The 12,014-nt window shown below is 37.4% G+C and overlaps 1 protein-coding gene across 5 annotated transcripts; it reads left to right on the top strand.

Moving 5' to 3' along the window:
• Positions 1-2,217: 2,217 nt before the first annotated feature.
• On the top strand, positions 2,218-11,736 carry LOC145490050 (uncharacterized). Of its 5 annotated transcripts, none has more exons than XM_081469155.1 (7): positions 2,218-4,055; positions 4,846-4,907; positions 5,594-5,670; positions 6,783-6,864; positions 7,613-7,686; positions 9,406-9,469; positions 10,826-11,736. In XM_081469155.1, exons 1-4 carry the CDS (start codon positions 4,029-4,031, stop codon positions 6,821-6,823), a joined length of 207 nt encoding a protein of 68 aa, XP_081325281.1. In that variant the 5' UTR covers positions 2,218-4,028; the 3' UTR covers positions 6,824-6,864; positions 7,613-7,686; positions 9,406-9,469; positions 10,826-11,736. The 5 variants fall into 5 exon arrangements, with proteins under 5 accessions (XP_081325281.1, XP_081325279.1, XP_081325277.1 ...); XM_081469153.1 differs by adding an exon at positions 10,050-10,158 and having other exon boundaries at positions 2,218-4,907; XM_081469151.1 differs by having other exon boundaries at positions 2,218-4,907.
• The last annotated feature ends 278 nt before the right edge of the window (positions 11,737-12,014 follow it).

Genomic DNA, 12,014 nt, shown 5'->3' with positions numbered 1-12,014 from the left:
AAATTTTGGGTAAGCAATAACATTTTACTTCTAATCGGATGTTGGTCTGAGTGTATTTTTAAATCGAAATTTTTGGACGAATTCCCCTGTTCCCGGTCGTCGTTGGAAATTTCCCAAAATTTCATCGAAAGGAAAGCGCCATCTTTTTCCCTTCAAGTGCCTGGTTTTCAACCCAACATAAAAGAAAAGTGCGTTGCCTATGGCCTATACCAGGATCGAGATTCAATTAATTTAAAATTAAGATTTCAATTTTATTTCTTGCTTCATATTTTAACTGTAACTGTAACAAGTTCATCCTATAGTAACCTGTCGACCATTTAGAGTCTCGGACTAAAATTCCATTTGAAACACGGCAATGAAATCATTTGAAAAAGTCCTTGACCTTACTTCATGACGCTTTTAGTTTGTGACTCAGGCAGGTGAACTGAATATCAGACAGAAACTTTCAAAGGTCATTTGCCGTTTCTGTTAGGTTTTCACTGGTGAGATTTTCAGTCACGTCTTCCAGCATTTATACAGCCTGTTCCAGGCTCTCGGTCAATGGAGACGATCAAAAATGCGGCCGGGCGACGAGCGACGAGCGGGGCCTGAGCCCGCTCGTCCCGCGCCCGCTTTTTCGATCGTCCCCACTGAACCGAGAGCCTGGAACAGGTTAGCATTTATATCGTATCGTCGTCTTTCAGCGGGACTCCTTCGACTCCATATCCTCATCACCGTCGTGGTCTTTTGAATTCCGAGAGGTGGATGTCGAGAGACTGGAGAAAAATTCATCCTCTCAGCGTTCAGCTTCAGGGGTGCACGTTGGCAGGGTACAATCTGCTTTTAAAGGCTTCAGCTACTGAAGGAGGTACATCTGAGCCAGATCCGGAAATAGACAGTACACAGACAACTAGTGTGGTACAATGTGGGGAGCACTTCCGGCCCTGGGATCATTTACGGTACAATTTGTGTGACAGTGTTACACGGTGTTACACGGTGTTACACGGTGTTACAAGGTATTAGTATAGGTAATCATACGGTTTCGAGTTCAATTTGGAATTAATTTGCACGAGTGAGTTTTTCAAAAGGCTGAAATTGCACGAGCCGCTTCGGCGAGTGTAATTTCAGCTTTTTGAAAAACTCACAAGTGCAAATTAACTCCAAATTGAACGAGACAAACCGTATGATTACGTATTAATAATATAAACATGAAAAAATTCGCGTGGAGCAAGTGCCGGAAGATCTTTCTTGAAGCCATTTTTTCTCATTTTTTCAAAGTTTCAGCACAAAATTTTCGTCATCATTTTACGTGATATCATTTTCTTAGAAAATTCCCTATTGTCTTTCAGTCAATCATAATCCAGAATTTCGATGTGTAATTTGTACTGGTGTTACACTTTTTGCACTGATGTTACAGTGTTTGCACTGGTGTTACACTTGAACTGCACTCCTCTTAGCCAATCAGAATCGAGTAATTTTTTCATGTGTATTATTACAAGGTGTTACAAGGTGTTACAAGGTGTTACATGGTGTTACAAGGTGTTACAAGGTGTTACAAGGTGTTACACGGTGTTACACGTTGTTGTCATGTGAATCTGAGGATCATTTGCGGAAGATATCCCGTTTCCCGCCTCTCTCGATTTCGAGGACATTTGTGTGACAGTGTTGCACGGTGTTACACGGTGTTACAAGGTGTTACACGGTGTTACAAGGTGTTACAAGGAGTTACAAGGTGTTACATGGTGTTCCAAGGTGTTCCAAGGTGTTACACGGTGTTACACGTTGTTGTCATGTGAATTTGAGGATCATTTGCGGAAGATATCCCGTTTCCCGTCTCTTAACAGGCCGCCCAAACTGAAATTCTACCTTTACCAGTTTACCACTATTATCAGTGGAGAGCTAACCAATAGGAAAATGACAAAAACAGTCATAAGCTATTACGCCTGTTTTCGGGTAACATTGAATTGTTCCACGTATTATTAAAAAAGTATTTCTTGACTTTCCTGACTTTGAACATATCCATTTTAAAAGACCGCATTCAGCCAGTTTTGATTCTATGGCTATCGTTGATATAAGATAAACTAGAAATATGCCAATCATTTAAATCTGTCTAAAAAGTACGGCTGTACCTCAAGCAATCCATGATGTTGATGTCGAATCCGCTTGAGTATCCCATCATACACTGAAGGCACAATCTAAGATCACATGTCCTGAAGCATGATGTGTTCGAAAATATGGCGGGGTTGTCTTCCAAGGTAAGACATTTTGGCGTTGTTCTGTTTTTATTTGCAATTCTGTGGCTTGTCGTTATATTATCATAAGTAAAACTTATTTCATGCAAGTGGAAGAAAATGTTTTTAAAAGGTGAATTTGAACACATGGCAATAATATAACTTTTCACAAGGGCTTCTATGCCACGTTTTCAGTACGTGGAATCGAGTGTCGAAAGTAATCAGGCAATTACTCTGGTTTTGGTTTTGGTTTAACTACGGTTTGAGATTGGGCTGCTAGTTTAATTGGTTTAGAAGTAATTGGTTTGGTTTTAGTTTTACGACACTCAATTGAAAACCACTCTACCACTCTACCACTCTGGTCTTCATAACAAATAGTGTCCAAGAGCAAATAGCTGTGCATATTTTTGAACCCAGTTGGAAGCTAAATTCTAGGGCTCATTAACATTTTCAGCAGGAGGGTGACTGGTTTCCACAGGTGTACAAAACGTTTTGAACTGTGTTTCTCTGTAAGAAAAACTCTATCCCAGATGGCCAAACCAGACTGTCAATCTGCCTTGGTGCCTGGCCCTTAATGAAACTCCCTGTCAATTGTTGATGTCATCAAATTATTGCATATCCCTGAATGCAAGTCCAGTGATAGTATTATCATATGGCTAGCTCCTTGGCCACACAAGATTACTGTTAACACCACTAGATAAGCCGCACCTTTTTACTCAAAATTTACCTTAAAAATTGGGCATGCGGCTTATCTGCAAGAACATCTGGACAACATGCCATAAATTTGCATAAATTAACACTTTCTATCAAAAATTTATAAGTCAGTTAAGAAAATTAGTAAGAACTTCAGTAGACAAACAATATCAGAGTATGCATCAATCATTGCTATTACAAGTTTGATGGCTCCTAAAAGAATTGTTTTTGTTCATAATCACAAGCTTACATTTCTTGCTGTTAAACAGCCCTAAACCTTTGTTAAAAAATCTTTTAGCCAGTGTAAAGCCGCAATTCTAGCTCATTCTAGAGCAGCTTTAGAAACTTACATCGCACAGCAGGGAATCTCCATTCCGCCACAAAGCTGCTCAAAGAAAGCTTCAAAGGCTATTTGTGTCCAGTACTCCATCTCCTGATGAAATGCCTGGCTACTGTGTTATGAATGACCAAACGAATGAATGGAAGTGTTGTTGTTGTTGTATGTTAATTCTATTGAAAAATTGACAGGAATGAAAAAAGAATCCCAGTTGAAAAATACTGGAGAAAAATGAAACATATGTCAAAACTGGTAGACATCATGTCAGTGCTATTGTAGAACTAAAATTTTAGGTAAGGGTTTTAGTTTGAAGCATTCTCTGTACTCAGTGTTATTGAGTTTACACCGGTTTACATTCATTACATGTAAATCAAGAAAAGTACACGAAAAGAATGTTTCTCAAGACTTCACTTGTGAATTATTTTGATTTCTTTCCAAATTTTTTTTACCCAAATTTGAGTTGCCAAACTCAGAATGTGGCTTATTTGCGAGTGCAGCTTATCCACCAGTGGTTACGGTAACCAAATCCTGCACTGTGATTGGCTATCCCAGCAGGCAAGATGGCACTATCTTGCCACTCACAACAGAAAATTGTTCTTTTTCCCAAATAATGATTCCCATGTTTACCAACAGCTTGTTCAATCAAGATGGCTGAGTATTGGCCTTGTTCATTTTGTGTTTATGGACCTTGACTCCATTTTGGTCCATGAACATGCAAAGAAAGAACTTGGCATATCCAGTTACCTTGACCTCACACTTGGTCAATAACCCATATGTAATTGGACTTGATGAAGCACAATTCAGGGTGTAATCAGGTGAGTAATTTTGAATCAAACAAGCTGCAGAACAAGGCCAATTACTAATGATCCCATCAATAACCAATTTCAAGTAAAAAAGAGTCATTAGGGAAATTCTTTTGAGCAAAAAAAATCTTTCTTTTTTCCATAAGTTTTTAACACTGTAGAAATTATTATGTAAAGTATGACTACTCAAATCGGGCCACTTAGAAAAGAAGTAACCAATCAGAACATTAGTTGAGAACAAAGAATAGTGATCTTTTTCTCAAATAAATCAGTAACATTGAAGAATACAAACAATAGATCTCAACAAAATTAGAACCCTAAACAAGTGTTGCAGACCTCTCAGGCAACTTTGCCATTTGCTGCTTGGTTACTTTTGATCCTAAATTTTGTGCGCCTTTCAACGGTTTCGGTTTAGTTGCCACAAAATGAGTTTTCAAGTTAAATGTTTTAAGCAAGATTTATAATTATGATAATTTGCCATGAAGTACTGAATATCTAAGAGTGTATATAATGCGGAGGAGTTGACAGTACTTACATGCTCATGGCCAGGGCTTTCATTAAGGGCCGTAACCTATAACACCTGCCGCGGCTGAGTATGTTTGATGGACACTTGATGTCGCAGGTGCACTGGACTATAGTTGATACAATTCACCTAAAAGGTAACAAGTTTGTTACAGGTGTTAAGTTCAAAGCTGCAGTTAACTCAGAACTTAATGGCAATGAATGGCAAACTGACTCTTATTACTTGCCAACTGTAGAAAGCTATCAGTCCACTGTTCTTAGTTTATGTTTTGATTGTCAGTTTTATTCTAGGTGGTCTGGTTTGAGTAGTCGCACTGTAAGCAGAAAGCCAGTAAAGTGCAAGTAAGTGATATTATGTGATGTGTTGGGGTGGGTATCCAATTACAGGTATCTAATAGCAAAATTTAGTTGTGACTAGATACCTGTAACTGAACACCCAAGTGACTGCATGATAAATGATGAATTTTGTTATAGCTCTGATAGCTACAATCAAATTATAATGTAGAATAAATGTATTTGCAGTTACTTTAAGGGTCGCCTCATACATACAGAGCTTGACGTTGGGACTGCTGGGGTCGCCAATGTGACCAATTTTTTTTTCCCTGGAGACTAAGCTTGTGCAGTCGCTCTGCATCAATGAACATGAAAAACCTGCGCATGAATGTTAAATGTGTTTACTTTCTTTAGCAACAGTTTACGAAAAATTTTGAATCAAAGCTTGCAATATTGAAGCCTTTTTTCGATAAAGGAATAAAAGAATGTTATTTAGTCATTTTCCCTGTTATTTTAGAAAAATGTGGCAAACTGATTATACATAAAAAAAAGTGTGATTAGGGCTGTTTTAGTGTCTATCTTGTGGAAATACATAAGGTTCGAAAAAAATCCGTACATAGAGGTTCGAAAATTTTTGGCGACTAAAATACTTGTGCTGGCGACCAAATCTGAAAACTTAGGGGGCCAGCTGGCCCTGAGGTTTTTTCCTGAAATTCGAGCCCTGAAATGTTTATGTACATTGTTTGCTCCCACAGAATGAAACAAAGCAGACTAAAAGGAGTCCAGATTTTCAAGACAAGACATGATGATATCAACATGGAAACAATTATTGGTAGGTAAATGATGACAGCCTTTAAAACTATAACCAGTTTCATCTTCAAAACAAAGTTAACCACAAAAGAATAGCTTGCTTTAAATAAAATAAAATAAACAGAGTTTCTTACCTAAAATATCACACATAGGTATTTTTTTTCTGAGTGACAGGCTGTCTGTCGTTGTTGGGACTAAAATATAGTGGATAAAGATAGGGTCCATGTTTCTGTGGGCTTACTCAGGTCCATATACAATTAAAAATATATTATCATATTAACCCATTGACTCCCGGAGCTTTTTGCCAAAAACACATTTTGTTGTTGTTGACATTTTGGACATTTCAGCCTGGATATGAACCAAATTGGCTGCAATCTACTGGGAAAGGCAGTTGCAACATGATAGCATGCCTTTCTTTCCACTGGCATCACCTTTTATGACATTTTTGCTCAGGCATGCACAGAAATCAATATTTTTTGGATGAAAAATCACCTATGTCTTTAGGATTTTCAGGGGGGTTTTTTATTTTTTTTTTTGTAATTTTTGCCTTTTTCTCCTTTTCTTATCTTTTTGCTGCAGTGATTGACCTTCTACTGAACTTGCTTCCAGTCCAAAATCTCTGAGAAAGCATTATCAAGGCGGGCAATTCTTACCATGGAGTAGCCAAGTGTAGTGGAAGAAAATTTTCCTCAGAGTTTTTTACTCAAATATCTGAGCATTTTTGTGCATATTTCAGGCTCCATTGACCCAATCACTCTGATCTGGGTATCATTGGAATGATCTTTTCCTCCTGCAGAACTTGAGTATAAATTATGCCAATTTTGGTCAAAGGTGATTACATCAGAAGTGGAACAAAGGCTAATGCTCATCGCAGCCGGTTACAGCCAGCATGGGCGTCAATGGGTTAAAAAGATATTTATTGGCATAAATGTTAAAGCACACATCACTTCATGCCATAGTTAAAGTTGTAAATATCGGTTTTGTTTGGACTTCAGCCCTTGCAATCATTGAACAAAAACCATGTTTGCTTGTGCCAGTATCCTGTGATGCTTGGTATGTTTTCTTTGCTAATGGACTTTGCAAAATGGCATCACAGAGAGTCTATTGACTATACTTAACAATTGACATCTACAGTACAAAACAGGAGCAACAATGAAAGATGTGCTGAGACTTGAGAGGAGAAAGAATTACGTTGAGGCATTGGATTCCATATTAAGTGAGTCACAACTTCCTTGTGTTTGGTTTATTTACTATTCATGATGGTGCACAATGCAGGTGGAAAATTTTAAACAAATAGAGATGTTACTGTTTCACTGTTCAGCTATTTCAAAAGCTGTTATGTGGCCCTACTATACCTCAGTCCTCCAGGGGAAGGGTGCACAAACAAATAATTATGTGAAACTGCAATGCCTGGGTTACTATTCTTTTGTGGAAGGAAGGACAGAATAGTCAACTGGACTGCGGGCCAGGAAGTCCGGTTTTGGGCCGACAGTTAGGGTCTCTGCACTGTGTTCTTGGGCAAGACACTTCACTCTACATTTAGTCTTACACTACCTCTCTCTACCTGTTGTAGGTGTACAAATGGGTACTGGGTAAATTGAACACTGGGTGCCAACCCTGTAACAGACTTACATCCCATCCCGTCCCATCGTTGTCAAACCTTTCCCCTGTAGGTATGATTGTCTTTAATTGTGTAGTTCTGTGAAATAGACAGACTAGCATCCTAGGCTAGCACGGGAGTGTAGAACTACTCAATATAACTTAATGCATCAGAGACTGGGTTAAGCCATGGTGGTTTTTATTATTTGGCCTGAATTGCAGTCTTAACCTTACCTTGTAGTCCAAACTCACTCTAGTAGGGTTAAAGCTTAAAAAATTCAAATTATTATTTGTAATTGTGTAGATTGTAAACTTGAGAGATCAAGGCTGTCCTAAAGGTTGACACAGTTCCCATTTCTTACTAGATACAAACCAGAAAGCCATGTGCTTAGACTTATAGGGAGAAAGATTCATATCAAGACATTAGATTCCATATCAGGTGAGTCTTTGTGTTTTCTTTTGTGTTTGGTTAGAGAGGTTGTAAGTTGCTTGATTTTACCTGTGCTAGGAATAATGGCATGCAATACAGGCAGAAAGTTGAAAGAAATAGAGGTGTTATTGTTTCACAGTTCAGCTATTGCAGTGCATTTAGTTCTTTGACCTAGCATGTTAGTCTCATAGTGCCTTGCTCCACCCAGATATACGAATGGGTACTGGGTGAAGTTCATACTGGGGCTAACCCTGGGGGAGGGGGGTACTCTATGGGCTATATACAGGTATACTGTAGGTATGTGCCGCCCCAAAGGGCAATGTTTTCAATGAGATTTGAAGTAAGGCAGCTAAGGATATATAGGTGGCCATAAGGCCACCTTTGCTAGGGGGTTCTGGGGGCATGCTCTCCTAGAAAATTTTGAAATATGATTTCCAGCTTTCTTTCTCATCATTAAAAGAAATATATTTTTTTTTATTTTCACCAGATTCGTATTGAAGTAAAAGGCAATTAAATACTTATTAAGCAAAAATGTAACAAAGCAGCACAAAACCGTTTAGAATCGTCACATACATGATTTATCTCTGTTTGGGTTACTGAAGTTCATCAGCTTCCTTCACAACTGTAAGTGTAAAAACTGTGAACAGGCTGGTCGAATGTATTTCCAAACAATGAACAAATAAAGTCATTCATTTCTTTGATTGATGGCCCTTTGTGTGGCTCATGACTTTCCAAAAATTGTGAAGATAACAAGGTCTTATCTGCAACTTCAGACTGTATAGTTTTAGAATCAGTTGGGTTGATTGGCAAAATTTCATCATTGGAATGAAGAGCTTCGTTTTCTGCAATTAATATTCATCTGTAAGCAAAGAAGAACACAGTGGGTTTCTGAAAGAACAACTCCAAAATCAGATAACTTCATTTAATTACCTGTTCTGGTATGTGGTTTCTTTGAAAAGAATGTAAACAAATCAGTCTGTCCAGACTGTACAGGAGCACACTTTGTCACCATCATTGCTCAACCGACCACACAATAATAGTTTGAAAGCAAGGTTAAGTTTTATTACAATACTACTGAAAATGGCTGAATGTTTTGCAATTTGCAATCGTATTCCATTGATGTGTACGCTTTTATATACACCAATAGTCAGGGAAAATGTGAGAAATATTTTTTCTGTTTATTTGAACCGAGAAATAGGTAGGCTGTAAATATTATAAGAGTTACATTTTTGAAGTTTTTGTTGACAAACACAGCCAAGTAGCCAGTGTATCGACAGCTCACAGCCGCCAGAGCCCGGCGGTAGCCAGCTTCTTATGAAAGCGCTGGAAGGGTGTGGTATTTCAGGCGTTTTGGTCATACATAGGGTATTGATTTCGCCATAAATAGGGAAAGGGTTTTGGGAAGCGGGCTGCACACCCCCACCAGATTTTTCTGGGAGTACCCCCCCCCCCCTCCCCAGGAGTTAACCCTGCAGCAGACTGGCATCCCATTTTTAAAGGTGGGAGGGGGAGTAGAAAGATGCCCTATCAATAATGCTTCAGACACTGGGATAAAACGTGGTAGTTTGGATCACTTGGTCTGATGAAGACTTAACCTTATACCTTCATCGTTAAAACTCTCTCTAATAGCACTGAAACTTTCAAAATCTGATGGCTTATGTGTAGGTTGTAAAACTTAAGAGACCAAGGAATTTCATGAAGATTAAAACATTTGCAGTTTCACACTAGACACAAAACAGAGAGGCAAGGAAAAGAGCTATGAATCAAGTTGAGACATTGGATCCCTTATTAGGTGAGTCACAATTTTATTTATGTTTGGTATCGTGTTCTGTAATTGTGCACAACGCAGGCAGAATATTAAAATTAATAGAGTTTTTGTTGTTTCACTACTGTTCACTACGAGATACCCCTAGCCCTTCATGGTTAATATGTTACACAAACATTCTTAAGGTGGCTCAAAACAGTTTCTAGCACTCTCTAAGACTTAGATTTTGATTGGTCATAATCCCCACTCTATCAGGTGATGCTACAATCATGGTATCAAAAAACTGCCCAATCATTGGTTAACACGTTGTTGTCATTTTCGTGACACAGTAGGTTACCATAGCAACAGTATGACCGGCTAAAAACACCCTTAACTATAGCTTTACGGGCTTATAATTCAAAAACGACGCAGTGAATATTTTTTCATATTATCAAATTTGATTAGCAGGATAAGACAAGTTTTGGCAAAGTTTTAAAAAATCTGCACATAGAGTTCAGAGCCACCTTAAATTTTCATAACTGCCTTCAAATCACGGAGTTATTTATTTCTTGCCTTGATATTTTTCGGATTTTCACCGTCGTGTGAATTTCCCTTTGGGATATTTCAGATATCAATGGGGAATGTTCTTGAAATAGCTGTCAAAGTGAAAGTCGCTGTCAGTCGTATAGTGTCTTAAAAGCCTTCCTGTCAAAACTAGCTGTCAAGTCAGATCAGAGGTGAACAAGGGAAAACCATGATTACCTGTAAATTACTGTAAAATATCCATTATAATTTACTGTTTGTTTTGCTCGTACCTCTTTGAAAACGATTTTTGCTTGTTTGCATAAGTATTGCATTTGAACAACAGTTTGAATTGTCGTCTTGCTAAAATATACAAGTCGGTGACAAAAAACGGCACTTTTATCGATTATAACAGTTTGAATTTTATAGCAAAATTGTCTTGTTATTCGCTTGTTTAAATTATTCAATTTTTGTTAGTATTTGGTCATAAACGTCCGACAAATTGCATGACCCTTATTTTATTATTTAAGATTGGCAGCTATTTACCGAACATAAATTCATCCTCAGAAAGAAAATGCAAATATTGCTCGTTTTGTGGCGAACATTTTAGCCGTGACTATTTTTGACGGTTAGCTTTTCGCCTGAGTGCTATATTTTAGCCGGTGCTATTTATTTCGTGTTGTTGCTCGTTTTAGTTGTTCTTAATATCGTTATGTAAACTCCGTGTATTTCTATGATGATGATATAACCAAACGACAAGCGTATTCCCGATAAGAGAATTAACTTGTAAACTTTAGTCGAGTATACACTGTATGTATATTTTGTTCTTTGGGTTTCAGTATACCCATTGTTAATTGGACGTTTTATTTATCTTTCTTTCAGGCTGCCATCTCAAGTGTACATGCAGCGACATTAACGTGGAGAACAAAGCAAAGGAAAGCTAAGGACTTCGTTTAGTTGTTTCTTCAGTGGATCACGTTTTAGAAGTAAGGTAGATTTACAAGACAAAGTTGATCTCGATTGAGTTTCTTGTGAAAGATTGTTAGGGCGGACGGAGATCGTATTAGTGATTTCAAACACAAAATTCAAGAGTCGAAAGAAGACACTGGAATAGCTGTCAAATTGTGTAGTATCTACCAAATTGTGTCTATTTTTTTAGTTTTCGAGGACGCCGTGAATTGTAAATTGTGAATTGTGAATTTCAAGTTTTGAGCTTTAAAATCAAGTTTGAATATTAGCATTACCCGCCTATGTTTTTGCAGCCTGAATGCCTCGTTATTAAGTCAACTATTAAACTCGTTGAAATTACTGTGTAACTGTCTAGTATCTATTTCACAGATGTACTGAAATCTTTCTAGTTTTTCAAGGACGCATTGAATTGCTGAAAAGGCTGCGCTTTTAAAAGGGCTAAGAAAAAAGTCGAAAAGAAACTAAGTCTTTTAGTGGAAAAATTGTCCCTAGTAAAAAAAGTCTGCAATTTTGAATGGAGTCTTGTTTCGAGTCAAACATATACAGTCTTTTGGCGTATAAAATCTTGCACTATGTGGGATTTTTCTCATCAAAAGTCAAAGTATATGCTTGATTCCTGGCTAGAATCTGTTCAAAAGCGCAGAATTTTTTTTCTTTTTGGCAACCCTACATAGTCAAAAAATAGTAAAAGAGATAGCCTACATTTCTACTAGTTTCCAGGCCCTTTTAAAAGCGCAATTTTTTTTATTTTGTTTTCTTATTCAAATTGTTTGTAATTAATTTTAATTGAATTATTAAAAAGCCAATAAAATTTATATTGAAGACGCGTGTGTAATTGACTTCTATTTGCTCTTTTTTATTGTCTTTAATAATTTTCAGCAATGCTAAAATAATGTACACAGTAAAAACCAACACTTGCGGTTTTCATTTGATTTTATTGTTTTGCAATAAGTAGTTAATTAATTAATTACAAACGTAGAAGGAAAAAAGTTTGCGTTTAAAAACTAAGACTTTTGGCGGGAAAATTTGAAAAAATTTGCACAGCGTTTCCCCTTACAATTTTTTTTGAGAAACAATTTAGAGGTTACCCTTCAGAAGTTTT

The sequence above is a fragment of the Orbicella franksi genome, chromosome 6 (genome assembly GCF_964199315.1).
Source record: "Orbicella franksi chromosome 6, jaOrbFran1.1, whole genome shotgun sequence".
Taxonomy (NCBI): domain Eukaryota; kingdom Metazoa; phylum Cnidaria; class Anthozoa; order Scleractinia; family Merulinidae; genus Orbicella; species Orbicella franksi.
This window is presented reverse-complemented; position numbering and strand designations above follow the sequence as displayed.